General features: G+C 41.9%; 1 protein-coding gene across 5 annotated transcripts; it reads right to left on the bottom strand.

Annotated features, from left to right (window-relative positions):
• Positions 1–827: 827 nt before the first annotated feature.
• On the bottom strand, positions 828–26,842 carry INPP1 (inositol polyphosphate-1-phosphatase). 5 transcript variants are annotated; one of them, XM_081142380.1, is made up of 6 exons: positions 26,746–26,842; positions 10,999–11,310; positions 8,335–8,395; positions 5,799–5,999; positions 4,564–4,738; positions 828–3,033 (listed from the first exon to the last, which is right to left on the bottom strand). In XM_081142380.1, the coding sequence occupies exons 2-6, from the start codon at positions 11,200–11,202 to the stop codon at positions 2,466–2,468; spliced, it is 1,209 nt and encodes a 402-aa protein (XP_080998506.1). In that variant the 5' UTR covers positions 11,203–11,310; positions 26,746–26,842; the 3' UTR covers positions 828–2,465. The 5 variants fall into 5 exon arrangements, with proteins under 5 accessions (XP_080998506.1, XP_080998503.1, XP_080998502.1 ...); XM_081142377.1 differs by lacking the exon at positions 26,746–26,842 and adding an exon at positions 26,140–26,280; XM_081142376.1 differs by lacking the exon at positions 26,746–26,842 and adding an exon at positions 26,140–26,280 and having other exon boundaries at positions 10,999–11,315.
• Between the last annotated feature and the right edge of the window lie 549 nt (positions 26,843–27,391).

The following is a 27,391-nucleotide window of genomic DNA, read 5'->3' on the forward strand; positions in this document are numbered from 1 at the left end:
TTAATTTAGATTTCTTAAATGCAAGCAAAACATCTAGTCAGAGGAAAAGACAGTTTATGCTGTGGCAGCTGGGGATACACAAATTTTGCTCATTATTTTAAGTAAAATAATGCAAGTAAATGTCAAACACAGCCCTTGGAGTATAGGGCTCAATATATGTTTGTTAATATAATATTATGTTATATTACTATAAAAGAATTAAGGCTATTAACAAACTGTCTGAATTGGTGAATGAGTAAAGTAAGGTCTCAATTTATTTTGTCACATTCTTATTTCCTGATACCGTTTAGGTTGACTGCATTATACATGAATAATAAAAGCATTAGTAGCCGTGTCTTATTGAGCATCTCCTACGTTAGAGATGTTTTACATACATTGTTTCATTGCTTCTAACAGTACTCTTGAGAGATGGCATAGATCCTTCTGCCAGGTGAATAAACTGGGATCCGAAGACATTACATGGCTTAGTCTCGAGCTTAAGATCACATCATAGGTGGCAGCGAACCCAGGTCTGTTTATTCCAAAGCCCAAGCTCTGTCCCTTACACCAATTTTTACTCTTTGCTTGGTGGTAAGGTATATGTCAGGTTTCATTCGTGGTTCACTTTGGCCTATGAAACAAAACAGCAGACAAGAATTTTCCTGCAGTCATGTTACTTTTGACAGATTTTAAGTCAGTGAAGATACAAGCAGTTAGTATATGACTGCTTGAAAGAAGGAATAAATGAGTAGTTATGGCATGGGAAATGCGAGAAACAGGATAACAAAATATAAATGAGTAACTTACAGGTAGGGCCTAGAAAATAAAACTATTATTAAATATTTATTAATTACTTTTATTAATGAACTTTGTACATTAGTGAACTATTTCTTTGCTATAACATCATCAAGTTGCAAGTTAAGGTACTTTATTCCAAAATTTAAAACTATTATCCCACTGTAAAAACTGAGTTATAGAGATCTCTATAATGAATTGCATTTTATTTTTCATAAAATACAGTATATATTTCCACTTACAGCACATCTCAGTTCAGACTAGTGACATTTCAGGCGCTCAGTGGCCACCTGAGGCTAGTGGATGCCACTTGGGCAGTGCAAGTCTGGATCGCCTGCAGGGCGGGTCACGATCCACAGTCAATCACAAAGCACAATTCTGGCTTTAAAAATTATAACCCTATTACCAAATAAATTGTTGAATCTGCTGTATGCAACAAAATACTATCGGAAAGAGTTGTTATTTTATTCGTTTGTAATTGTAAAAAAAAAAAAAAAAATGCTGCAGAAATAAACTCTGACCCCCAGAGGGCGCAGGGTGAAAGAACGCAGGGCTGAGATCTGATGCCTCTAGATGGCAGCAGCGCCCCCTGCCAGGGCTGCGGAATGAACAGCAAGCGAGGACACTCAGGAAGGGATGCTAGGAGAGCAAGGGCCCTGTATATTGAAATGTACGTGTGTGTGTGTGTGTGTGTGTGTGTGTGTTTTCCCCCCAAGATCCATGTCTAATTTTTAGTTAAGGAAATACCTCCTGTCACTGGGGGAGGTGGTGTTGTCCAGAGCTGAGCAGAGGGCTGATGTGGGTCATCGTGTGTGTGCAGGATGAATCAAGGCTGTCCTCCCACTTTCTCCAGGACTGTGCTCTGGTGCCAGATACGTGTGTGGGTGAGGGGTGGGGAGAGGATGACATGGTTCCTCGGGGCACTGAAGAGCTCTAGGAGCAGCCCCAGTCCTGTGACCACCTCTGGTTTCTAAGGTGTAGTACACATGCAGAAACCTGTACTCTGTCCCATTCCACCTTACCTACCAAAATGGAGTGTGAATGGAGAGAATTAGTGAGAGAGAAGTAGAGAGAGGGAGGGTATGTGCATATGTATGAGTATTAGAGAGAGTATGTGCATGTAAAAGAGGGTGTGAGAGTGTGTGTGTGTGTGTGTGTGTGTGTGTGTGCGCGCATGGGGGGGGGGTCGGAGGCTCTAGGCTTTAATTCTTATAATGCAAGAATACTGTTGAAAGTACATGAACTTGGCTAAATCAGGTGTCAAATTCACGGTTCTAAATGTTCTGCCAAAGGCTAAAGCTGCAGACTTTTTCCCTTGAAGCCAGGAAACAAAATGCAAGCACAACCCGCTCTTGTGCTCTCCCCACTATTTCCGAAACATCCCACTTATTACTTAGGCGTTTAGAGGAGCTTACTAACTGGGCAGGTTTTCCTCCTCTTCAGTACATTATTGAAATGCTTCAGGCAACACTAATAGCACAATATTCACTGTGAGAATTTCACACATCGATTGCTGCATGAGTGTCGTTTATTTACTGAAGTTAACATTATTACGAACACGTAATGGAAAAATACTCCTCAGACGAGGGAGATGAACGCTGACCACCCATGGGACAAAGCTATCTTCACACGACAGACGTGGGAGACAGCGTCACAGTCTGGTGTGTAAGTGGGCCGAGGAAAAGACTGGTCTACGTGTGTGCGTCCACAGGCGCCAGGCTCTGGGTGAGGCGGCTCAGGAACGCCTCCAGCTGCTCGCTCGATCGGTAGGCGATCAGCCCGCCCTTGTTGGCCCAGCGATCCACGCCGCTGGTGCCTTCGTTTTCCACGTGGTACACCAGCTGTGGCCAGTCGAGCCCCGTTGCCGGGTTTCTAGCCAAGCATGCTTTGAAGTCCACCATCCCCCCACCCATGGCCCTGAGGATGGCATGAGCGGCACAGGAGTCCCACTTGAACGTGGTGTCTTCTGAAAAGATGTAAACATCAACAAGGCCCTGGATGACACACAGGCTCTTGTAGCCAGCCCCGGCGGCCCGGAATATGCGATCTCCGCAGACTCGAGACAGTGCGGCTTTGATGGGCTCCTTTTCGCTTGTGCTGATGACAGCTGAAAAGTGGTGAGAGAAGTCGGCCCCGGAGCCAGGGTTTTCAGTCCGTGGGCTCCGAGGTTCGCTGCCGTTTCTTTTAGAGACGGGGGGCTGGAGCGAATGGATGTTGGTGCCCATGTAAGACAGGCCCCAGTAGCACTGGCCTTTCCACCTGCAGAAGAGAACTTTCAGTTTGTGGAGGTAGGTTATCACACTTGTTTTTTAGTGTTGCTTTCCAGCTTCATGATGTGAAAAAAATATTTAGTGTAATGAGTCTCAATGCCCTTAAGCCTAGAAAGAGATATCAAGTAGCTAACTCATTTCTAGAAGTTACTGCTTGGCGTGCAGCCGCCTGCGTTGTTGCAGATTAGGAATACTTTCAGGTTTTTGGCATCGTCACCTCAGTCTAGGGCAAGGCTAAAACATTTGTGGGACTTCTGGGCTCTAGGAACACGGCAAACTTTTATGGCCACTTTGGCATTTCAAGTTTAATAGGGGAAAAGATGAACAGATAGATAACCTGTCTTTTCAACCTGCAAGTCGTTTACGATCCTTGTAAGTTTTTCTTCACCTGGAAAATCCTTTCCATTGTCTTATCCACAAGCTCCACTTCAACTTTAACACCAAGAAAGATGGACTCATTTTTTGGGGGGGGCAACAAAAATAATAATAGTACCTATCATTTCTCAATGTTTAATTTACTGTCTATGTTGGGTGACTTACTCTATTGACAGAAGAGGACACTGAGCCTTAGAGAATGTGAGTGTAAGAAGCTAAGCATCACTCCACAATCTGTGCCACCAACGACTCTGTCAACATTTCTATGCCATGATTAGGTCTGCATCCAGCGCCACCTCTTTTACATTTCTTAATGACCTTTCAAGATAACAAACACATTTTTGGTTTGGAAGAAGGCGGGGTTAAAGGAAAAATGTCATAATCTCAGAGGTGTAGTTCAACACTATTAAAGAGCAAACAATTCTTAGTTGCCTGAAGCAACTCAAAGTTCAATAAAAAAAAATACATAGTCCTATACACATAAAACAATATGACCTACTTCAATTAAAAACCTGAAACCACAGGAGGAAAGCTGCTTGCTTCCCCTTGGACTCTTCCATGCCCTGGAGTCAATCCCAAAGCACAGGCCACTGGCTCCCTCCATGCTCCGCACAGGAGTCCGTGGGAGGGCAAAGAGGGAGGGGGCTGACACATTTACAGGGACGGCACCCCAGGGTCAGGTTCTAATTCTGGCCACAGCTATTCTTTTCATTGGATAATTTTCACATTTTGCTTCGAATTTCTTCTACAATTGTATAAAAGTTCAACTGGCTATATAGTGATAGCATCTATCTTACTCCAAGTGTGCTAGGGACAGTGTTACCACTGTTCTATTAATCTGGTCCTGAATGGATTCTAGCTATGGGGAACAGGGTGGCTATATTCCAAATGCTAAACAGTGATTTCTCCAAGATACCATTTCTTTTCAAAGTTTCTACCAGCATGGACCCAGGCCCAGACACAATTACGCCAGTAAAATTAGGCCAAATTAAAGAACATTAATTCAAACAAGCAGACTTTTAGTGGGAACATCCCAATATATGGAGTCATAGGAATGCCACATGGAGTGATCATCTCGACCATAAGCAAAACTAAGGTTGTAAATTCTAAAAACCATAATGTACCAGAAGTGTTTATCTTTTACCTGAGGGTGTTTAGGTCTTGTGATACGAAAGGCTGGTTGATGACTCCCATCAGGGGCACCCCTGTCTGTACATCATAGACACCAATTAAAATGGTGACACACTGAAGTCCACTGGGGAAGATTCCGTGGTTGGATTTAACGTCAGCTGAACCTTTTATGTACTGATACGTTGAATCTGAAAATGCAGCAAATTTGTTAGGATTCAGGTAATAATCATTAGAAAATAATGATGAATACATCTCTAAACTCTGTCCTATACCATTTCTTTCTTCTAACTTAATAACTGCTATGGTCTGAATGTTTGTGTCTCCCCCAAGTTCTAACCCCCAAAAGGGATGGTATTAGTAAGTGGGGACTTTGGTAGTGTTTAAGTCATGAAGGTGGAACTGTCATGAATGGGATTAGTGTCTATTAAAGAGGCTGCGAGAGATCCTTAGTCCCTTCTACCTTATGAGGCCATGGTGCTGGTTATGAATCAGGAAGACAGCCCTCCCCAACCATATTGACACCTTGACTTCACTTCCAGCTTCCAAAACTGTGAGAAATACATTTCTGTGGTTTATAAGCAACCCAATCTATGCTGTTTGTTACAGCAGCCTAAACGGACTAAGTAACCATCAGTTTCACCTTTGGGTGTCACTTGTACTGACTAGTTGTTGGACCTCTTATACTTTGCTTTCAAGCTACTTGTTTTTCATTTTCCTGATTATATGGCAACTTGAAGGGAGAGGACACGTCTGGTTCCGGTGGCATCTAGCACAGCACCTTGCATACGATAAGCACTCAAATGTTCACGTCAAAAGCGTGTAAAAGCTAGTAACTCAGGACAACTAGTGGGAGTTTTTTAGACTGCTTACTAGTCAGAGGACAAGTCCAATGGGATGGAAAAGCCCAGAAAATCTGTCCAAGGTGAAATTCCCCCCCTTTTTTTGGTCACTCAAATTAGGAGGGAAGAGACAATTATAGTGGCACAAAAGGAAAAAATTAATGGGGCTCCTGTGAAAAAGCAGCTGAGGAGCTAGGTTTCTTCTGAAGAGATGTACATGCCAGCAGCTGTCTGCCAACATTGAGTGAGTTAACACGTCATAACACACCCACAATTCTTCATTAATCATTTTAAAACTTAAAAAATTTTTAAACTTCCAGGAGAATTAAACTATACTCAATATACCCCAAAGAAAAGGATTACTAATAAGAACAAATGAATAAAAGCAAACACACTATCCTCTACTTACCTATAGGATCCACCCAGATTCCCAAAGTGTCCTGTGGAATAGTGATCTCTACTGAATCCAAAGTCGGGTCAGTAAAGGTAACATCCTGATGAACGACCTTGGCTAATGCTTCGGAGGCCAACTTGTTACCATTAAGGACTTTGCTAAGAAGCTCCACTGTTTCTTCCTCTGTTGAACACAGTCTCAAGATAATCTTTTCCCCTAGAGTAAAGACAAACTAAAAGTCATTACATTTCAAGACTGTCAGGGGAGAAAGGACAACAGACGGGTGGGGAAGAGCAAAAGCTGTGCACCTAGATGCGGTGAGAGCAACATCTGTATCAGTGGTTCCTGACCCGGCTGGCGGCCACAATCACATGGGGGGGGGGGGGCAGTCATAAAGTCACAGATCCTGGTGGTCACTCATGTACTTAATATGAACAGCGAGGGATGGGAATCCAGGAATTACACCTTCTCCCCAGAAAAATGCCCACATGGGCACATGCACACAATTCTGTATCCAGCTGAAGGGGCCCCATGGACCAGTTAAGAACCCCTGAATCCTGAGTCCTTGATAATCAATACTTTATATATGTTTTTTGCCTTTTGACTTTTAATATACACAGGTGACCCTGTTGTGTTTGAATATGTCGTTGAAAAGAATGGTGTTTTTGTCAATACTCCAAAGTGCCTCTCCCTCTTCTATGCTGCTGCTTTTAATGAAAAGTTGTTTACTCTCAGTTCAGTACTAAGATGGAGTGTACCAATCTTTAAATGTCATAAAACTATGTGACTCTAAATGTCATACATAGACTAGCTCTCCTCTGTGAAACACCTGAAACCAGGGTGTAAGCAAAGCTGTTTCTCTAGATGAAACCACAGTTTGCCACATCAGGTGCTTCGCCATCACGTTACACAGGCTTCCGAGACCCTCATAAATGTGGTCCGAGCTCCCAACAAAAGTGAGGAAAGAGGCTGGCAAATTAACAACAAAAAGTGACAGCAATGAAGAACATAAACTTTTAAATATTAAGAAAACACGGCAGTTTGCGGCCTTTTCGGTATATAGACAAGTACTCCTAGCTGCCTGAGCCATTCCGAGGACCAGCAGCATCTGCACCACCTGGGGGCTTGTTAGAAATTCACACCTTCATAATAATTGGTAGTTTTGAAATAGTCACGGGATGTAAAGCACAGAGTAGGGAATACAGTTAATATTGAGATAACCATGTATGGTTCCAGGTGGGTACTGAAAATATCAGGGGAAACACTTTGTGAAATATATGATTGTCTAACCATTATGCTGTACACCTGAAACTAATAAAAAATAATATTGAATGTAAACTGTAATTGAAAAATAAAATATAAAGTTATTTTAAAAATAAAAAAGAAATTCAGAACTTCAGGCCCCATCCCAGACCTACAAAATCCCCAGGTGATTCATACAATCATTAAAGTTTGGGAAGCGTAGTAGAAATCTATTACAATGATGACTGTGAATCAGCAAGAAACATTCACTTCAGTTAAATTCAAAGTAAATTAGGCTATTAAGTTGAGGAGTAATAATATTAATCACTGCCACTTATTAAGCATCTACTCTGGGCTCAGTAGAGTCTTGGGATCATTCAAAGGAACAAGTCACATCACTCCTTTGCTTAAAATTCTCCAGTGAATTCTCATCACAGGAGGAAAACCCAAACTTTGTCCTACAGCCTTCCATGACCTGTCACAGAACTAACTGCATCTTAACACATAGCCCGTAGAGACAAAAAATTTTTCCAGAGTTAATCCAGAAATTAGTTTTTTCCTTAGTAAATGTGCCTCTAGATGTTTAACTTTTTGTCACAAGATTACTATTTTAATTTTCTACCTTGAGCAAACAAAAAGCTCAAGCTAAAAATAATTTATTTCTCTGAAAAGAATCGGATGGAGATTTTGATATTTTTCTCTATGCCGCAGGGAACATGGAGTCCCATCAAAGGAGAATCTGGCACACAGGAAACTAATTAAGTAAGACTTAAAACTTGGTATTCAAAGTAACATTTTAAATTAGTCCAACTCCCTTTACAGAGGTTCTGAGACCAGAGAGAATTGAGGTGATTTGTTCAAGATCACACAGTATTTAGGGGCAGGGCATCCTCTACATTCTCAGCCAAGGTCCATGGACTCCCCAGCAGGTCCACAGATGGGTTTACACCTTGGACCTGAAATTATCTGCACAGTTGTGTAGAAGTACATCTTTCTGGGGCACCTGTAACCTCCATTAGATTCCCAAAGGACCATGCAACTTTCTGAATAGTTAAGTCATACATTATTTAAATGTTACAGATTTATGTCTATAATAATACATGTGGATTTGCTAAATAACTCCAAGATACCACATTTCCCTAAGTTAAATGGCCTCATGTTCTGAGGTAGAGAATGAAGCTTAACATTCAAATATATTGTCGTTTACATGAAAGGCTTCCAAACATCCATTTACTTTATAATGCAAGTTGAAATTAGAATAGTATGTGATAATTAAGTTACAAAAATACATTAAGATTCATATACTTACCCAAATCATTAGTGAACTCATTGGATTCTTCTCCAAAAATTCTTTTTCCCAAGCCTGGAAACTGAATGATTGAGATTATACAGCAAACCATAACAATAACAATAAAAACAACAACCATATATATACATGTTCAATCCTGAACAGATTTCCATTTTATATTTCAAATAAAATGGCACAATTAAATATGAAAGTTAGAAATTTACAATTTTAGAAATCAATCTCAGCACAAAAAAATGAAGTCAACTTGGTTCAGTACTTAATTTTCTAGTATTTTCCTGCTCCTTTGCCCTTATAAAAAAGTTCAAATCATGGCAGAAGTCTGGCTTCTTTATGTCCTGTTGAGTTTGCAGAAGTATTTCTAGAAACTTCATCTATCTACTTGAGGACCATAGAATTAGGATGTTTTCAAAGGAAATATTTTAACTGTTGCTCTTAAGTAGCACCCTAGTAGCTTATACAAGTTAATATTATTGATCAAGTATTAAAATTATTACTTGAGACTAGATAGAAGGGATTAGAAAATAATATTATTTTGTTTTCATTTTCAGGTGTGTTTTCTGCACCTGTTGGAGGTATCATTCACCTTCAGGGTAGGAAAGTGATATAGCAAAAATAGAAGGGAAATATTTTATTGATCAATAATTTATGCATCCATATAGAATGAAAAAAGTGGAGCTAAGTGAGAGTCTTCTCTCATCTTTATATGACCAGGAAGCTTTCAGATACATTTTGCTTCTGACCTTCTCTATAGAAAAGATAATTTTTCTCAAAATATGTGCTGAATTATGATCTGTGTGATGTTTCAGGGAACAAAAGCAAGGAAATGCTTCAAATATTTGAACCCAGTCACTCGCAGATGGCCAATAGCTCGAACAATGCCCACAACCACTTGTTATTTGTTCAATTTTGACAAACAGTGAGAGTCAACAGGGCTGGGAGTAAGCCTATTCGAGGGCTGAAGCTCAGTTCCCAAGCCCGCTTGGGGACCTGTTTCTGAGGCTAGAGGATATAAGTCATGAAACAAAGATATTTCATATAGTCAAAACTGAACATTTATTTGTTTAGAAGTCCTGGCATGTACTTCATCAATGAACAATTGCCTGACTTGTTATAATGCTGTGGGGTAAATATTAGCCCATAAAAATTAATGTTGGTACATTTCTACTCCAGCTGCTCAACCATCCCTTGCAACCAACTATCTTGATCAGTAACAAAGAATAAACTTGCTTCATTTAGTATACTGGAGCCATACATTATAGGGCACGAAAAAGTATAGTTTGTAGAGATTTCAAAGAGTGGTTCATTCTCTCTTTCTGCCTGTGGTCAGGAATTCACTTAAAGGATTCTTATTGATTCCTAATATTTTGAGAATTTCATAGAAAACTATTCTAATATTTCATAGTGCCTTTTGTCATAAAGCTCTATAGTCCTAAATCTAATATATATATATTTATTAGATCATATAAAGGGCCATATATTATTGCGAAGAGCACAGATTCTAGAGCCAACTTGCCTGTGTTCAAAACTGGCTCTGCCATTCACTTGCTGTATAACCTCAGGCAAGTTACTTAACCTCTCTGTGCCAGTCTTTTCTCACCCATTACATAGGATTAATCTTCATAAAACTGTTATAAGAATTGAAAAGTTAAGTAAGCTGTTAGGACAGTGGGTGACACACAGTAAGCATTTATAAGTGTCTGCTACTGTTGTTTGTTATTACTATTTATGGATACAGTTACCCCCAATCAGCTTAAGATATCTAGAGTCACAATCATTGTTAGTTATAAATAATTTTTTTCTATTAGAATAAAGGAGGATTTTAAATCTCCAGAACTCTACAAGCCCACAACCAAGGCAACCATTAGACGATTATGTCAAAAAGGTGGGATTTCATATATCATATTTTTTAAGAAGTTATAAAACAGTATTTTCTCATTTCTATTGAAATAAATTATATGTGCCACGCACACATATGCACATAGAAGGACAACATTCTAACAATCCTTAACCAAACAGAGCTGTGGTTTTCTCTAGTGGTGGGATTAAGAGGATCCTTATATTTGTTTAATTTCCAGAGAATGCCTACTATTTATTAAAAAGAAACTCAATCAATGGGAAGCTCTCTCCCAAAATGCTTCTCTCTAGCTATTAGAATCGCGATTGGTTTTTATTCCCTCCTCTGCTTTTCTGTGCTTTTACACGTTTCTGCAGTGAGCACTTTGGCGGTGCTGCAGTGGCCACAAGGGGGTACAGCACCGCCCCCCCCCCCCCAGCTGCTCGCTCGGGGGAGCCCGGGCTGCGCTCTGGGGAGGGGAAGCGCGCCGCTCCCGCCGCAGCGGAGCCTCCAGCACCGCCCCCCCCCCCCAGCTGCTCGCTCGGGGGAGCCCGGGCTGCGCTCCGGGGAGGGGAAGCGCGCCGCTCCCGCCGCCGCGGAGCCACCAGCACCGCCCCCCCCCAGCTGCTCGCTCGGGGGAGCCCGCGCTGCGCTCCGGGGAGGGGAAGCGCGCCGCTCCCGCCGCCGCGGAGCCTCCAGCACCGCCCCCCCCCCCCAGCTGCTCGCTCGGGGGAGCCCGCGCTGCGCTCCGGGGAGGGGAAGCGCGCCGCTCCCGCCGCAGCAGCGCCACCAGGGCAGCGCTTGGCAGGGCCTGGGCTGCGCCCTCTCACCTTGCTGTCCATGTTCTGCTTTATGACTTCCTGCACCAGGACGTCCGCCAGGGTCTTGAAGTCGAGCGCGAACTTCTTGTTCTTGTCGGCGCCGGTCTTCTCCTGCACCAGCAGCCGGAAGAGCGCGTCCTGCTGCCGGCAGGCGCGGGCGATGTCGGCCGCCCGCTCGGCCGCGCGCAGCAGCTCGCGCAGCACCGCGGCCATCGCGGGCCCGCGTCGCGCCGCCGGCCGGGAGGGGCCGGAGCGGGGCAGAGAACGCAGCTCGGGGCCCACGTCGAGGTCACGGGGCGGGGGGCAGACGCGGGTTTACAGCTGTTCTGGGGAAACGAGCACAGTGATTAACGGTGACACGCGCCGCACCCCGCTTCGCACCCCCGCATCTGGAAACCTACTCTGGCTCCGCCCCGTGGATCACCGCCACACCGTCGGCGCGGCAGCCTGGACATCACCCGAAATTTGAAATTTATTTTTTTAAATCTTTAAGAAATAGTCATAGTCTCAAAAATCCATTAGGCAAAGAATTGACTTCTCGGCGAAAGAAAGTCTCTGGATGAGAATCTGCGTTGTATTTATAAATCCCCCCGCAGGCGGACGGGCGAGCACACAGCCCGGTGCCGAAAGGCGAGCGGCACTCGGCCGCAGCGCGACCGCACGGCCCGGCGGCGGGTCCCGGCAGCAGCGTGCTTTCCTTTGCTGGGGGGGGGGGAGCGGGAGGGGATTTATCCTGTCCGTTCTGGGGCAACTTCCTAGAACACTAAGCACTGCTGTCCCGCAAGAGTGAGGCCACTCATGCGCCAGCAGCCCAAGTAATCGCCCAGCCAGCTCCCCCACCCCCATAAAAAAATCGCACTGTCTGTGCTGCTCTCCTAGTCAGAAACAGTTTAATTAATAACATGAAGTAAAACATGCAAGTTGTTGGGACTTGAAACGTTCTGGCTTCTAAGAATAGGCCATCACACCTTGATAGGCCTGTTGCCTAATTGGGAGAGAAACAGTTCTCATCTTTCAGTAGTAACTACATTTTATTGAAAGCTTTAATAACTGCTACCTCGTTATTGTGAGAATTATGGTGGGGATTATCAGTCCTGTCTTAAAGTCAAGGAAACTGGAGTTGAGAGAGGTTAAATAACGTCCTCAGGGTTACACAAGACTAACCGGCGCGGCTCAGCAGTAGCCCACGTTCTTTATTATCATAATAAACACTAAACTTCTTTTTTCTAAAGCTCCCTTAATAGATTTTGGGAGGCTGAGAACTAGTATCACAATGAAGTTGTCAATGCAATGAAGTTAACCGTCAATTGTCTTAGCTGGTTTGAATTAAGCAAGTTTGCTGAAAAATATGCAATATTCTTAAGATTATGGGTCAACCACCATGAGAAAATATGTCCAACCTCCAAAGTAACAAAAGGAAAGTGAATACAAGCAATGCAACATCCTTCTCTATGAAGTGGACAAAGCTGTGTTTGAAGTTAACATTCATTCTCGGAGAAAGCGTGGTGAAGCCGCTGCTGCTGCTCTGTAATGGGCTTGCAGACAAGTGGGTTTCCGAAGGGCGATCTGATTTGAGAAAAATGCATCAAGTTCCCCAGAGATGTCACTACCTTAGCAGCCAGTAACTCTAGTTCTGCCTGAATCTCTGTTAAAAAAGTCAGAGTTAAAATATTTCTGTGCAAGAAGAAATAATATTATTTACAGTAGCAAAAAGTTGAAAAGAACCTTAAATATTGGTTAAATGTAAGATAGACTACTATGTGGTCCTTACTCATGTTTTTGAAGGATATTTAATATGGAGATATGTGAGTGCTATAATGTTAAGTGGAAAAACAACCTATGACTCTCTCTCTCTCTCTCTATATATATATACACATATATATGTTACCATTTTGTGTTTATATGGATATATACACAAAGACATGTATAAGTAATATATCCAATATATCCATACATACAGAGAGAAAAAGAGAGATTAAAAGACTAGTAAGTAATGTTTTAATGGTAGTTAAATAGATATTTAATGGTAGTTACCACTGAGTACTGGAATTGTGGGTGACTTTTTTCCATCACGCTTTTCTATAATTTTCAAATATTCTACAATAAATATACGGTATGCTACTTTCATAATGAAAAATGACATTTTAAAATCCTGGGACATTTAAACATAAAAGACAAGAATTCCTCAACTCCTGGATACAGCTGTCCAAACAAAGTGATACTATGGTAATAACACAAAAAAAGTCAGGTGGTAGAGAGAATGAGTTAAAAATGAAACAAAAACACCTGTCTACTAACTGCCCTTTCTTTCAGGAATGAGTAATATGTTCAAAAATTCACTTTGGTTTACTTGAACCTAAACACTAAGAAAAACAGTTACAGTTATATGGCTGAGGCACTCTGACTTGGAAATAATTTGCCATTTGTATGCTATAAATTATAAGTTATATAATATACACACAGAGATACATACATATCTTAGTAGAATATACAAGTCCCAAGAGTATAAATTCAATAACTTTGATAACTTTGATTTCTTAGTAAATTTTCTGAGATTAATATAAATACTGTACCGGGAAAAGAAACAATGAAACAAGTTCTCTAAATAGCTTTTTATCTTAAAGGCAGCCTGAAGATTTTAAGGAGTCCAATTTGAAAGTTTTCTAGATAAACCGTATCAGTATTATCTATTTTACTCAACTTTGTTAAAACCAATTAATTTTTTTTCTAAAAGAAACACCATTGAATAGCCCAAGAAACTTCCTGTAGCACTGAGAACACTCAGGTGAGCTCGGCACACAGCTTCAAGCTCCGGGAACCACCCACCCACCCACTCCCTCACACAGCAGCTTGACCACTGGGAAAGAAATGCCAGCTTTAGACTGCAGTCCTGTAATTAATAGGTACACAGATCTTAGGAATTTTAGGAATTTGTCATGACACAGTAATCAGGGTTTTCAGTTCCAAAGTTATCCTGGAGTTCAACCTTAATCACTCTTTATTCTGACCCTAGGTAACACTATTGTATTTTGTCAACGCCCAGTGTCAGCTTGAAACTAAGTTTTCTCCAGCCATCTTATACGAACCTCATCCTAAACAACCCAGCATTTCTTCAGCTAGCTCCCTTTCTCTGGGTATCCAGCTCCCTAAAAAAAACCCTCTCATAGCTATTAGCATCTACATGCAAGGCTTACTAATTAATTTGCACAGCTAGCCTGCTACTTTCTGACTGACCAGACCATTTCCTCTAAAGGAATCTAACCATTCTTTGTGCTCCGTAAGCAGCTTCTTTATACTTTGTATCTATCTCTTCATCTGTCCTCAACTCAGCTTACTCAGGCAGGCTACAGCCCTGAGAATACTGAACAATTCATCCTCACCTTGAATGACTCACCTTGAGATTGTCTACAGAGAAACTGAGGACTATATACAACACAGAATTTCTGCAGGTTTACCAGTAGCTCCTATTAATACTTGTGGAAATTATCTTTTAGATGATTTTTAAAAGCAATTTTACACACTCATTATTGATCTAAATTTTATTTAAACATTTCAAATAATTTAGAATAAAAATTATTATGGACTCATGATTAGTGAGTTGTGACATATACCATAATTTAATAGCTTTGAATATAGAACTCCTTTCGATCGGTATTTTTTTAATGGGTGTTCTGAGAATCATGGGTGTCAGAATACCCAAAGTGCTTACTAAAAAGACAGATTCCTGGCCCTAGCCAGTGTGGCTAAGTGGGTTGGAGTGTCGTCCCAAGCACCAAAAGGTGGAAGGTTCGATTCCCAGTAAGGGAACATACCCAGGTTTCGGGTTCAATCCCCAGTCAGGGCCTGTAAGGGATGCAACCGATCAATGTTTCCCTCTCCATCTCTCTCTCTCTCTCTCTCCCCCCCTCCCATCTCCCTTGCCCCCCCCCACACACACTATCCCTCCCTCCTTTTTCATCTCTCTAAAAAAACTCAATAAAAACATACCCTCGGGTGAGGATTTGGGGGAAAAAAGACAGATTCCTGGGCTCCAGCCCAACTTAGTGAATCAGAATCTCTGGATACAGGGCCCAGAAATCTGTGTTTTTGTCAGTGTCTACATGATGCTAAACACTGAGATTTAATAGCTACTGTTCTTCTGGTTGCTTATTCTAATTTAACACTGTGCTGGCAATTTTGGGAGTGGGGGTTGGCACTTGGTGGCAGATATCTTGGTGGAACCATGTAGGTCAAATGGTTCTGCTATCACTTATCTATGTACAGAGACAAGACCAAGTTAAAATATTAATAGCTAACATTTATTAGGTGCTTGCTATATCCTTCTAAGAACTTTACATATATTAACTCATTTAATTCTCACACAACCCCAGGAAAAAGGTACTATTCTCTCCATTTTATAGATAAAGAAACCGAGGCACAGAAATCTTTTGATTTCTGACCATTCTATCATCAGAACACCAGAGGTTTAAAAATCATATCTGAAGAGTTTACACAGACTTCAGCTGTGATAAACAGTATAGTGGCAAAGGCAGAGGCCTTGGAATCAGATAAACCTGGGCTCAAAACCTGGCTCTGCCATTAACTAGCTGTGTGGCATCAGGTAACTTATTTTCCCTCTTTGAGCCTCTTCTCATCTGTAATATGAAGATAATACATACCTTGCAGAGACACTGAGGATCAAATGAGATTTTTCTGGAAAAGGACCCAGCACAGAGCTTTGTGTATAGCAGAAAACAAATGACAGCTGCAACTATTAAACTCAACTTCACAGAAACCCCAGTCACATGTCCTTACTTGAGAAAACAAGAGGTCGGCAACTTTATATGGGTCACTGAAATCTCTTTTGAATATTTACTAGTCCATTAAATCCAAAAAGGCTGGGAACTACTTGTGATTCTCTGAATGACCCGGAATAAAGTTCCTTTATGCAGGCCAGATCTGATTACCTCAGTTTCTGGGCGTCTGGATGGAAACTTGGCTCCTGGAAGCTGCAAGACTACCCTGGCTTCGTGGTAAGCCATCTGTGGGGGCTCTGCTAAGGGGATATTTTGTCAGGATATTTTGTGGAGATTCTAGGGCCGGGGGTGTCCAGTGCTGTGTGAAGAGCCCGGTTATACCAGAAGCTGGCCATGCCCCTCTGTTGTTCACTGTGACAAAAGTGTGACGATACAGATAAGCACCCTCAACAAAACAGAGCTGCTGTCTAATAATAGGCAAGTGGGTCAAGGCATTTCCACTGACATTCCCTTCTTCCTGACGATAACCCACTACTTCTGCAGAGCCTGCATTTTGGCCTAGTATACAGAGACTCCACCCCCCCACCCCCACCCCCATTCGCATCCTGAATGCCAGTCTTTCATTTACTCTCTAAGGAGTGGCCATTTGAAGCTATTGTATGGTGGCCCTGTCTGACAGTTATTGCTGTTGGGAGAAAAGGCCGGATTCCCATGAAATACCTGGGAGTTTTACAAGAAGGTGTTTGTGGTGACCTCTCACCAGGAGTCTCAGGTGGGCACATGCTGAGGGGCTGGCTCAAGGCTCTATTTAGCTCACGCTGCCATCGTAGTGTGTCGGTCTCCCTCCCTTTCGCTCCATTCTTAGGGCTGATTTAGGGAGTAGTTTAAACGATGCAGGCTGCTCAGCAGAAGGGAAGGGGAACATAAGTGGGCACATATAAAATATGTGGGGGGTTCAATTTGCTCAGCTTCCGGAGCAACCAGGGATGGGTGAAGTGCAACTTGCTAACAGAAGCTTCCCATGACATCCCTATGAGATGCTCATCCGCCCACCTGGTTACCTGGCCAGAGGGAAACTACCATAAGCCTCACTAGGGATTTGAAATGCTATCTTTTAGCTCATTGGAAATGAAACTGTCCTTCCAGTGTATAAACCTTGTTCAGCTGTCAGATATTTGACTGCCAAACATTTCTCAGAATCCGTGAGTAGGACAGTATGGGGCTGACTGTACTTTTTTGATGTTATTTTACTTCGATCTGTGTAATATCGCTGTCATCACATCAGAGGCTCTGATTAAATGTAGCATTTTAGTAGCTGATTTCCCACTATCTGTCCATTTACCCTCACACTCTGTGCAGACCATTAATTTGCACATGCTGTTCCACCTGGGTGACTTGCCTTCCTTCTGCCTTCTGTGCCTCATGTCTGCTTACCCTCCCGAAGCAGTTCAAGGGCAAGAAGCTCGAATAAAATACTTCATAAATGAGGTATTCAAATGACCAATAAACATATGGAAAGATAGTCTACCTCATTAGTAATCAGGATAATGCGACTTAAAATCACAATACCATTGCAGTGAAATAGCTACAATTAAAAGCTGAGAATTTCAAGTTTGAGTGAGGATACACTGCTGGGGTGAGTAAAACTGTTACACGCATTTTGGAAAATTATTTGTAATTTGTTGAATATAAGCATAACCTATGATCCAGCAATTTCCCTTGTAGATATGTACCCAACAGAAATTGGGTATATATGGATATATACATGAAAAAACAAGTACAGGGTATTTATAAGCAGCATAATTTGCAATAACCTAACACTAGGAATAATCCAAATAACCATCAATAATAAAACGGAATTAACTGTGGCATATTTACATATTAAAATACTACACAAGCAGTGAAAATGAAATAATTACTGCTATAGGCAACACTTGTGGACGAATCTCACAAAAAACATGCTGCCGAAAGAAATGTGCTGTGCAATTTAATTTATTTGACATTCAAAAACAAGCAAAACTAACTTAAGGTGTTAGAAGTCACAATGATGGTTATCCTCAGAGAAGAAGGAAGGGTTATTGATGGGGAATATGAGGGAAGTTTTTAGGCACTGATAATACAGGGTGGGCCAAAAGTAGGTTGACAGTTGCTCGTATGGAAAATAATACAATAATTAATAAATAATACAAGAATAAACTGTTCCTCATACTCACAACTGTCAACCTACTTTTGCCCCACCCTGTATTCTGGATCTGAGTGATGGCTATATGGGCGGGTTGACTGTAAATTCATCAAGCTATACATTTAGGACTTGCATACTTTTCTGTATTTTTAATTTAATAAAAAGTTTTTTAAAGAGAGTATTGTACGTATGAGCACATGCAAGTGCATGCGTGTGTGTGCACATGCTCACGTGCATAGAGAGGCGAGTCAGTTCAACAGCTGGCTCCTCCAGGAGCCATTCCTGACCCTCCTTCATCCTGAGCACCTGGGCCACGGGAGAACCAAGGCAGGCCGCATCTCTACTCCAGCTCCCCAACACAGTGTACATTAACTGTGTGTGGTTTCTTATGAGTCTTAGCACATACCTCAGAGGTGTTCAATCTTGGCTGATGAATTTCCTCCTAGCTTTGTAAATACAGACTTCATCTTCATCATATTATTTATCGTACTTGGATTTTATCAGCATTTCCCAGGTGACGTTAAGCATGTGGGCCCATATTTATTCATTGAAAAGTCTACCTATACTCTGTAGATGACTAGCAACTGAACCACATTTTTTTAAAGCACGAGTCAGATTCTGAAATTATTCTCTGTCATTTAGAGGTGAACTATCGTTACAAGATTAATTTAGTTGATTAAAATAGTAAGTTTAATTTGGTTTTGTTAGAAAAGACATTAAATATGGAATATGTAAATCCATCTATTTAACCTTAACATTCCTCCCTTCCCCATTCCTAACCTTCAAATAGTGTTGACATACACGCAATTTCTAAGCCTATCAGTTTGCTTCACCCTAGTTCTACTAAGGCTACAAATGGACCACGTTAGCCCACATATTTGCTCACTGATGCTGCTCAAAGCAAGAGACCACAAAGATGTCTTCTGTTCTCAAAGGCTGCACTGGCAGTTTGTAAATGCAAGCTTGTGCTGAAGCAGCGTTTTCCAAATTAGTGACATCAAGAATTAATTGGAATGCTTGTTAAGCATATAGATTTTTGGGCTTTTCCCCTGGAGATATTGATTTAGTAGATCTAGGTTGAAAAACAGGGAATGTCATCTGAAATTGTAAGGAAACACTAGGTGCAACAGTCAGCTCTGTCTCTCATTGGTTACTTAGGAGCAGAACAGGGAACCCTATAGCTACTGCAACTAAGAATGATGGCCTTGGTCAGCTAAGGCTCAACTTATATTGCCATATTTGTAACAAAAATTAAATGCTGAAGAAAGGTAAGTTGATATACGTAATAAATATTCTACACTAGCATAATACTTGTATAAAATATGCATTTTAAAGACTTCTCAGAACTCATTTGAAAATTATGAAAAAGCATTCCATTTAAAAATACTTTTAAATTTGATAATGACCCTTTTTGCCTTTCTTCTCCATAGTTAGAACATTTTCATTAAACAGAAACTCTATTCAGGTAGTTTTTTATCTGCTGTTCTCCAACTATATGCTTAAACTTTTGTATGCTAAGAGATGTTTTTAGAACAATTGTGGTGTCACAAATGAAGTCTGAAATCACGTAGAATAAAATAAAAAGCAGATTCAGTGTAATTATCTGAACTGTAGAAAAGAATATTTTTTAAAATACAAATTAGCATAATTCAAGGCAAAAAGAAAAGACACACACGTATGGCTTGTAAAAAAAATCTTTTGCATTGAGTAGTTTATAGTTTTGATCACTATTAATCAGATTCTAGAATCTTATTAATCCTCAAGCCCATTTTGAATGGTGTTTTTTTTAGTAAAACATGTTTCAGTCATTAAGGGAGATTACCAGATCAATTTATCTTTCCATCTGAACTCTTGCAACACTTACTTTCGACACCAACTCACTTAGCACTTGCCTTTCATTGTGTGTATGGGCCACATGGGTGTGTGGTAGACAGAGCTCCCGTTTAGGCCATAGGAGAGCTGCCTTTAACCAACCAGGTGTGAAACCTTGGCCACATGACTCAAGCTTTCAGGGCCTTATTTTCCTCATTTTTGTAAACATAAAAAAAAGATAAGAAAGGAGGGGGCACAGAGGTTGGATGAGATTTCTATGGTCTGTTCCAGTTCAAAACTTCCTTGTTTCGGTCTCTACTTTCCATACAAAAGAGCTTAGGGAATATCATACAGCTGTAAGAAGGAATGACATTCTGACACATGCTACAACATGTGCTAAGGGTGAAAACATTATGCTAATAGTGAGTAAGCCAGACTCAAAAGAACAAATATATGATTCCACTTGTATGAGGTACCCAAAATACTTAAATTCATCGACACAGGAAGGAGAATGGTGGTTACAGGGGCTGTGGGAGAGTAGAGGGAGTTCTTGTTTAACGTGTACAGAGTTTCAGTTTGGGATGAAGGGAAAGTGCGGGAGATGGGTAGTGGTGATAGCTACATGACAATGGAAAAGTACTTAATACCACTGACTTGTACCCATAAAATTGGTTCAAATGATAAATTTTATGTTATATAAATTTTACTATAATTTTTTTTAATTTTACTATAATTTTTTAAAGAATAAAATGCAAACAAAATCGCAAGTTCAAAAAAATGCACATTTTAAAAGCTTTTGATATTGATACTTATCATCTACCTAACAAGAGCATATTGGTTGATTGAATGAGGGGGAAAAGAGGTTACGGTAAGGGCATGAAAATTAGATTGAAATAAGACACTAGGCTATTTGTCTTAAAGTTGATTTTTCATAGCAACCACACTGGGTTTTACTTAGGTTGTATGTTTATATACAGTGCTTTGAGTGTGGGTGTCGGTAGAGGGGTTCATGAACATTGTGAGGAGGGCCTAAACCCCCTCCCCCAAGCCACTCCTTGGCACCATGGTTCTCTAATAGATTTCAAGTTGCTTGAGAACAGGATACACATTTTTCCATCTCTTCATGACTCATCGTGGAAGTTCTGTATATGGATTGATTTTCATTACATTAGAGAGATATGTTTAAAAGGATTTTCTTGCACCAAAATTAATCTGTAAGGGATTATTTATTATGCAAATTTTAGGATTATAACTGTTAGAAAACATGACTCAAAGGAGTTCTTTTATTATCATTTATTTCAGTAATGATAAATTATATGATCTAAAATATATTCTCCAAATATTATAGCAAGAAAGCAGAAGTCATAGATCACATCATGTATCATTTTGGCAGACTGGGGTTAGCAGAACATCTCATCATTCTACTTCTACTTTGTAGAGGCAAATGCTTCTTTTTAACAAATATATACAAATGTTGAGTAGAATAAAAACGAATACTGAATGTAGCATTTACCTTTAAAGGAACACAAACTGATAAAGTAATACTTATAGTACCTTTTACTTGAAAGAGGTCAAAGTATGACAAAGATATAAATGGGTCAAAGTACTAAAAAGATATAAATGGCTCATTAAAGCCACACCAACATATAAATACCAACATTCTAAATACTTCTGCATTCTTGCAGATCCTGCAACCATACATAAAATGTCTAAGCTGGTTAATTTTTACATTCTTGGCCCTATTCTTATTTCTGTTTTCCTCATTCTTTGATATTCATGAAGCTTACAATTAGCCACATTTTTAAAACATACCTTAGATTATTCCCAGATCAAACTGCAAGTATATGGGGTTCTTGCAAATTTCCAGGAATTAACTAGAGGGGTTTCCTAGAAGTTAGAAGGTCAGATCCTATTTTAAAAATACTGATAATGAAAAATTATGATCACTTTAAATAAGGTTTTCCTTAAGCAATATTAAAAGTACAGTTTCTTTTGGTCATTTGAATTTAACTCCTTTGATATATATTATAACTTTCATTAGCATTAAGGGAAACCTACCACCATCACTCTGTAAAGAAAAGGACAAGTGTAAGTATCTATGCATTAAATTAGCAAATATTTACATTAATTTAAAAGTGGGTAATTTAGGAGATTTTAAGTCTTTAGTTGATTAAAAATCAAAACAAGCAAGCAGACAATCTTCCTCACCCACCTCAAAAAAAAAAGAAAGAAAAAGAATGGAAAGAGAAGGAAAGGAAATTGACACTTTCCATTGTAGTAATTTATCTTAACAAATTCTTTTATAGATGTTTAATACTCTATTTTGTTAAGTTGTTTTTATATACAATTGACCATGTTCTATACCCAAATAAAGGGTTTTTTTTCCTTTTTTGGATGAGGTCGGGTCATTTTAATAAAAGCTATGAACAAATTATCAAAAATTTGCATACTTGTTGAGTTCCAATCAAGACGGCAGAGTAGGTAAGTGCTGTGCTGCCTCCTCCCATGATCACATCAAAATTACAACTAAATTAGAGAACAATCAACTTGGAGAGCCAGCTGAAGACTAGCTAAATGGAACTCCTATAACTAAGGATATAAAAACTAAGCCACCTTGAGTCAGATGTAGTGCTAATCCACAGACACTGCTAGAAGAAATCCCTGGATATGTTTTCTGCTGGAAGGGTATTTGAATGAAGCTGACTATAAGATTTACCCAAGAAGTTTCTTTGAATGGTTTGGAAGAAAAATATCAGCCAGCATCGCTTGATAATGATGATCCTAGCAGAAACCTCTGTGGAAACCAGTATCAGGGTAGGAAAGCCTGAACTGTAAACTGATGAATCAACTCAGAGTGTAAAGCTCCATGAACGCCCACTTTTTTGTGAGCTTTACCTCCTAGAGCTCTACCAGGTTCTCCTAGTGGTAGAGAAATATTGGAAAGTTGTAAAGGGGTATAACCAAAGTTAATGTGATTTTTCCCCACAACTGTTCACTGAATAATAGAGGTCCTGGTACTTGTTGATGCTTTGAGGTTTTAGTATGTCTATTTTTGTGCAACAAATATTGTAGAAGTCTCTGTATTAAAAATTATAAGAAAAAGATGGAGGAAAAGTAGCAAAAATATTGGAGAGAAACAGGAAGTAAGGGTTAGGTAAGTCTGGCCTTTCTTCTAGTTGCAGGGACACGAGACTATTTACCTTTGGCCGAATCTTTCTTGCAACACTAAGTCACAGAATTAATATACCTATTTTTAAAGTATGCCTTATTCCAAGATAAATCAGAATCTGATTGAGGATAATATGCCAAACCAAGCACCAGTACCTCATTATTGTCATTGTTTTTCAAGTACTGAATAATCAGTATTGGTAAGAGTCAGCTGCAGTTGGAGACTGCCTAGTAGTCATGTTTACGTGAGGATGGCCAGTGATACAAAAGCTAAAGTAATCCTAGAGCTGATGACTTTCCTAAACAGAGATTGTCCGTTTCCACTTAGCCTCGGGTCTCATACCCCAAGTATGAAAGGGCATCAGACACTATGACTGGGAGTCTGAGACCTCAGCTGCGTTGTTATTCCTGTTCTATAGTTTTTCTTGGAGCCTAATAAACTTTATGCTGCATGAAGATGTGGGTTTTATGAGTGCGATTGTCATCAAAATCCAAGACCGCTATTGCTAAAAGAAAATTTGAGCAGGGAGACATTACAGTAAATATATTGAAAACTGTTATGGGCCCCGGCTTGGTAGCTCAGTTGGTTGGATTGTCATCCGGATTAGCCAAGGTTGAGGTTCCATCCCCATTCAGGGCACATACATGAATCAGCCAATAAATGCATAAATAAGAGGAACAGCAAATTGATTTTCTCTCCCTCTCCCTTTTTTCCTCCCTTCCTTCCTCTCTCTCTCTCAGAAATCAATCAATCAATCAATAAAAATTCTGGAACAAAAAAAAGAAAATCGTTATGATTCTCCAGGTCCATGTGAGTCACTGAACAGACAGGAAGCATGTTATATACATTCTGCATCCTGAATGACTAGAAATTTGGTTATTAAATAAATGGCTTAGAAACATGAAAAAAAGTTTGCACATTTATCTTTCCTAAATACAAACAAAGAAGAGGTAACAAATAAATGTGCTATATGAAAGAAATGATCAGGCACAGTATTTTGCTATGGCTTACTAGTCACAGTAATCTGCATTAAAAATCCTTTAATAAAATGCTCTCAGAACATTAAAAAACTTGAATTAACACTGCATACACATAAAAGAGACTAAACATGCAAAAATGTTTGCTAAGCTCCATCACCAGAAGTTCTCACTACAAAAGGATATAAAAGCTTCAGATTCTCTAAATGGGTGACATTATCACATTAGTAAAACCATAGTTCCCATTTAAAAACATTTTATGTACAGGAATGCTAACAGGTTACGTCAGCTATTTATTCCAGCAACAGTTCTTTTCCACCTGTGTTTTGAAATCTTGCCTTTTGTGTTTGTTTTGGTCTGCCCTTTTAAAATGTTATCATCTGGGCCTATTTTAATTCTTGCCTTTCCCTTAGAAATTTTGATTCAGGAAATCCCAAGTTGCCACCTGGGAGTCTTTTTAAGCCACTATTATCCACCACCAGGTAAATTATAAAATTAGGTAAGCTTGGGAAACACTACACTAATCAGGAGAGATGGGAAGCAAAGTGTTGTCAACTCTGCTTTTATTTCTAAACTCTAAACTGAAAAACAAAAAATCAGAGAACGTTTTATTAGCTTCATCACAAGATTCAAAACACGGAGTGGGGCAAAAATAGGTTTACAGTCATATGGAAAATAATGCAATAATTAATAAATAATAATACAAGAATAAACTCTGTGTTTCTCGTACTCACAATTGTAAACCTACTTTTGCCCCACCCTCTACTTTAACAAGGACATTTGTCAGGATGCATATCCAGAAAAAGTTCTCACGTAGACCATCCTCACCTTTAATAAATGAAGAAGACACTTGTTTTTATTAATCACTTTAATAAATTACCTTTTAGGCAACTTATCTAGAAGATGAAAGAGAATAAGACATTTTCTAATTGTTATTGGAGACAAATAAAAGGGGAAATACATATATAATAAATGTTTATAACTTTTTTCCACAGGTCTTATTATGTCAAATAAGGCATATTTTCTTTTTGTTATGTTTTCAGGACTACCCCAAGTGTAGCTTTAGTTTAAATCTGTAATAAGATATTTCACATTAAATGGCCTGAGTCCAAGCTGCAATTTCCAAGCAAGTGGTGGTTTAGTCCAAAAGCTTGCAAAGAAATGGTAGCTTATCCTAGGCAAAAAGTAAAGTGTAACTTTATGCATATTATATAATCCTCTTCATGACTAAGAACTAACTTCAAGAGTAGTATAAAAATTGACAAAAGCTTAAAAGTAAAGCAGGTTCTAAGTAAAAATGCAAATATCTGCATTGAAAAAAATCAACTCTTCCATTGCCTTTATTTTTTCCCTTATAGTCCCCATTTAGAAAAGTGAAAATGAGGTCACCAGTCCACAGCAGTGCAGTGGATTATTTTCATCATTAGACTATTGTCACACTGAGCAGGGCCGATCCTTATCAATTTCTTTGGTTACAAAGCTAGGCATCACAGAAAAAGGGGCCAAAAAATTGCTTTATTCAACATGCGGGATGCCGTTCAGTGGAATGTCCATACGGCCTTTCCCCACTGTTCTTTTGCAGTGAAATGTCATTCACACAGTGGGCAAATGTCAGGTTATTCTGCTTTAAAACCAGCTTTAAAATTAGCTTTAAAACTGGAAATCTCTAAAATATACACCTTGATTGTTTTTAATGTATTCCTCATGGATTTATTAAATAATCTAGAGACTTGGTGCCTAACAGTATCCATGATTCGTCCAAATCCAGGTTAAATATTTTCTCCCACCTCCTTCTCTGCTCACACCAACGATGCACATCTCACAAAACCGCCTTTCAAAATGCAGAGAATTAAAAGCAAGGCGGTGAAGGCTTTTCTAAGTACAGTCCCACCGTGTCTGTCTCCCGCCCGCGCAGCGGTAGGTCAGCAGCGGCGGGCGGGAGCTGCGGACCCCGCAGAAGCATCTTGCAACGCGGAGCCCCCGGGCGCTTGACGGCTACGCCATCTACCTGTTGAACCCAGGTCACCGCTCTCGGCAACTGTCAGGTCAGCCTCTTCGCCCAAGAAGCGCTAAGGATCGGTGAACAACAAAAGTAGTTTGCCCGTCTTTCTCCCCCTCCACCGCTCTCGGGCGGTGGCCGCGGGGCCAGGGGCCAGGCCCGCGCTCCGGCCGCGGCGGCGCCGGGCGGGCCGGGCCGGTAGCCTCGCCGCCGCCGAGCGCGGTCATCACGGGCCGGGCGGAGCGCCAGGCGTCCCGAGGCCCAGATTTACTCACCCGCCGTCCGGGGCGGCGATCGGGAGCGGTGCCGCGCCGGGACCGGGGACCCGCGGGGCGGGGCGGGGCGCGGGGCGCGGGGAGGAAGCGTCTCACCTACGCCGGGATGCGAGCGCCGAGGTCGCCGCAGCCTCCGCCTCCAGAAACGGAAGGGGCGGGGGCGGGGAGGGGGAACGCGGGGCACGGAGGCCGGCGCAGGGCGCCGGGAGCGCGGCGCGGTCACCGGGGCAGGCGCGGCCGGGGCGCTCCCGCCGGGCCCGGGCTGCTCCCTCGGCCTCCGCCGGGCCGCCCGCCCCCCGGCGCGCGCGGGGGCCCTGCGGGGACGCGTCGAGGCTCCGGGGCGGACCGGCCATCCCGCGCCCGCAGCAGCCGGGCGTCGGGACGTCACAAGCGGAGCGTGGTCATTCGGGGGAGTGCGGGCAAGAAGCGGCTCCGGAGCCGCCCGAGGCGCCGCTTTTGCCCCTGTAGCTGCCCGCGAGGTCGCAGTTGAAATCCTGCTCCCTGCCTGTGCCCTGTTGGGGGATGGGGGTTGGCGGGGGGGGGGGGGGGCGGGGGTGAAGCCGGGCCGCGCTGTCCCGGTGGGAACGCCGGGCGCCCGCCGCTCACCCGGCTGCGGCCGTAGGGCGCTCGCCTTAGGGGGTGCGGGCCCCCCGCCGCCTCGGCAGTGAGCGCGTCGCGGGCGCAGCGCCCCCTCCTGAACCCTGTGAGCTGTGGTCCTCAGTGTACCTTAAAGATGGTTTGAACGGTGGGTGGGGCTAGGAGTGGGTGGCGATGGGGTGGGGGGAGCAGGAGGGATTTTAAAACGGCGACAAAGTGTTGAGCGGAAGGGGCCCGGCTGGGGCAGGTGGAAGGTTGCGGATGAGCGCGCGGGCCGCGCCCGCGAAGCAGCGCTTCCCGCCTCCACGACGCGGCACGCCCAGGAAACCGCACCGCCCGCGAGCCCCCACCCGGGGGCGCAGGGGCTGCTCCTGCGGGAGCGGCTGCGGCCCCCCCCCAGGGCTGGGGGACCAAAACCTACAGGCCTGTAACTCCCTCCATGGCACGAAACCCGAAAGCTTTGCTCTCAAGTCACAGCTGGCAGGTTTTCTCACCTACGGTTTCCCAAACCACCCAAGACTGCCTCCTGGGATGTCCGCGGAGCGGCGAGGAACCGCCGAGCCTGGGGCAATAGACTTGTCACATTACGGGAAATGGTGTCCAAACCCAGCTGCTTCCTTGGTCTCCAGCCTGGGACAACTTCCCCGATTCTGCC

The sequence above is a fragment of the Miniopterus schreibersii genome, assembly GCF_964146895.1.
Source record: "Miniopterus schreibersii genome assembly, chromosome: 7".
NCBI lineage: Eukaryota > Metazoa > Chordata > Mammalia > Chiroptera > Miniopteridae > Miniopterus > Miniopterus schreibersii.

Coding starts and splice junctions, on each gene's coding strand:
- INPP1 (XM_081142380.1), bottom strand. CDS start 11,202: ATGGCCGCGGTGCTGCGCGAGCTGCTGCGCGCGGCCGAGCGGGCGGCC. Junction 6,000..8,334: donor TGAGTTCACTAATGATTTGG/GTAAGTATATGA, acceptor TCTTTACTCTAG/GGGAAAAGATTATCTTGAGA. Junction 4,739..5,798: donor AATCTGGGTGGATCCTATAG/GTAAGTAGAGGA, acceptor CTGCATTTTCAG/ATTCAACGTATCAGTACATA.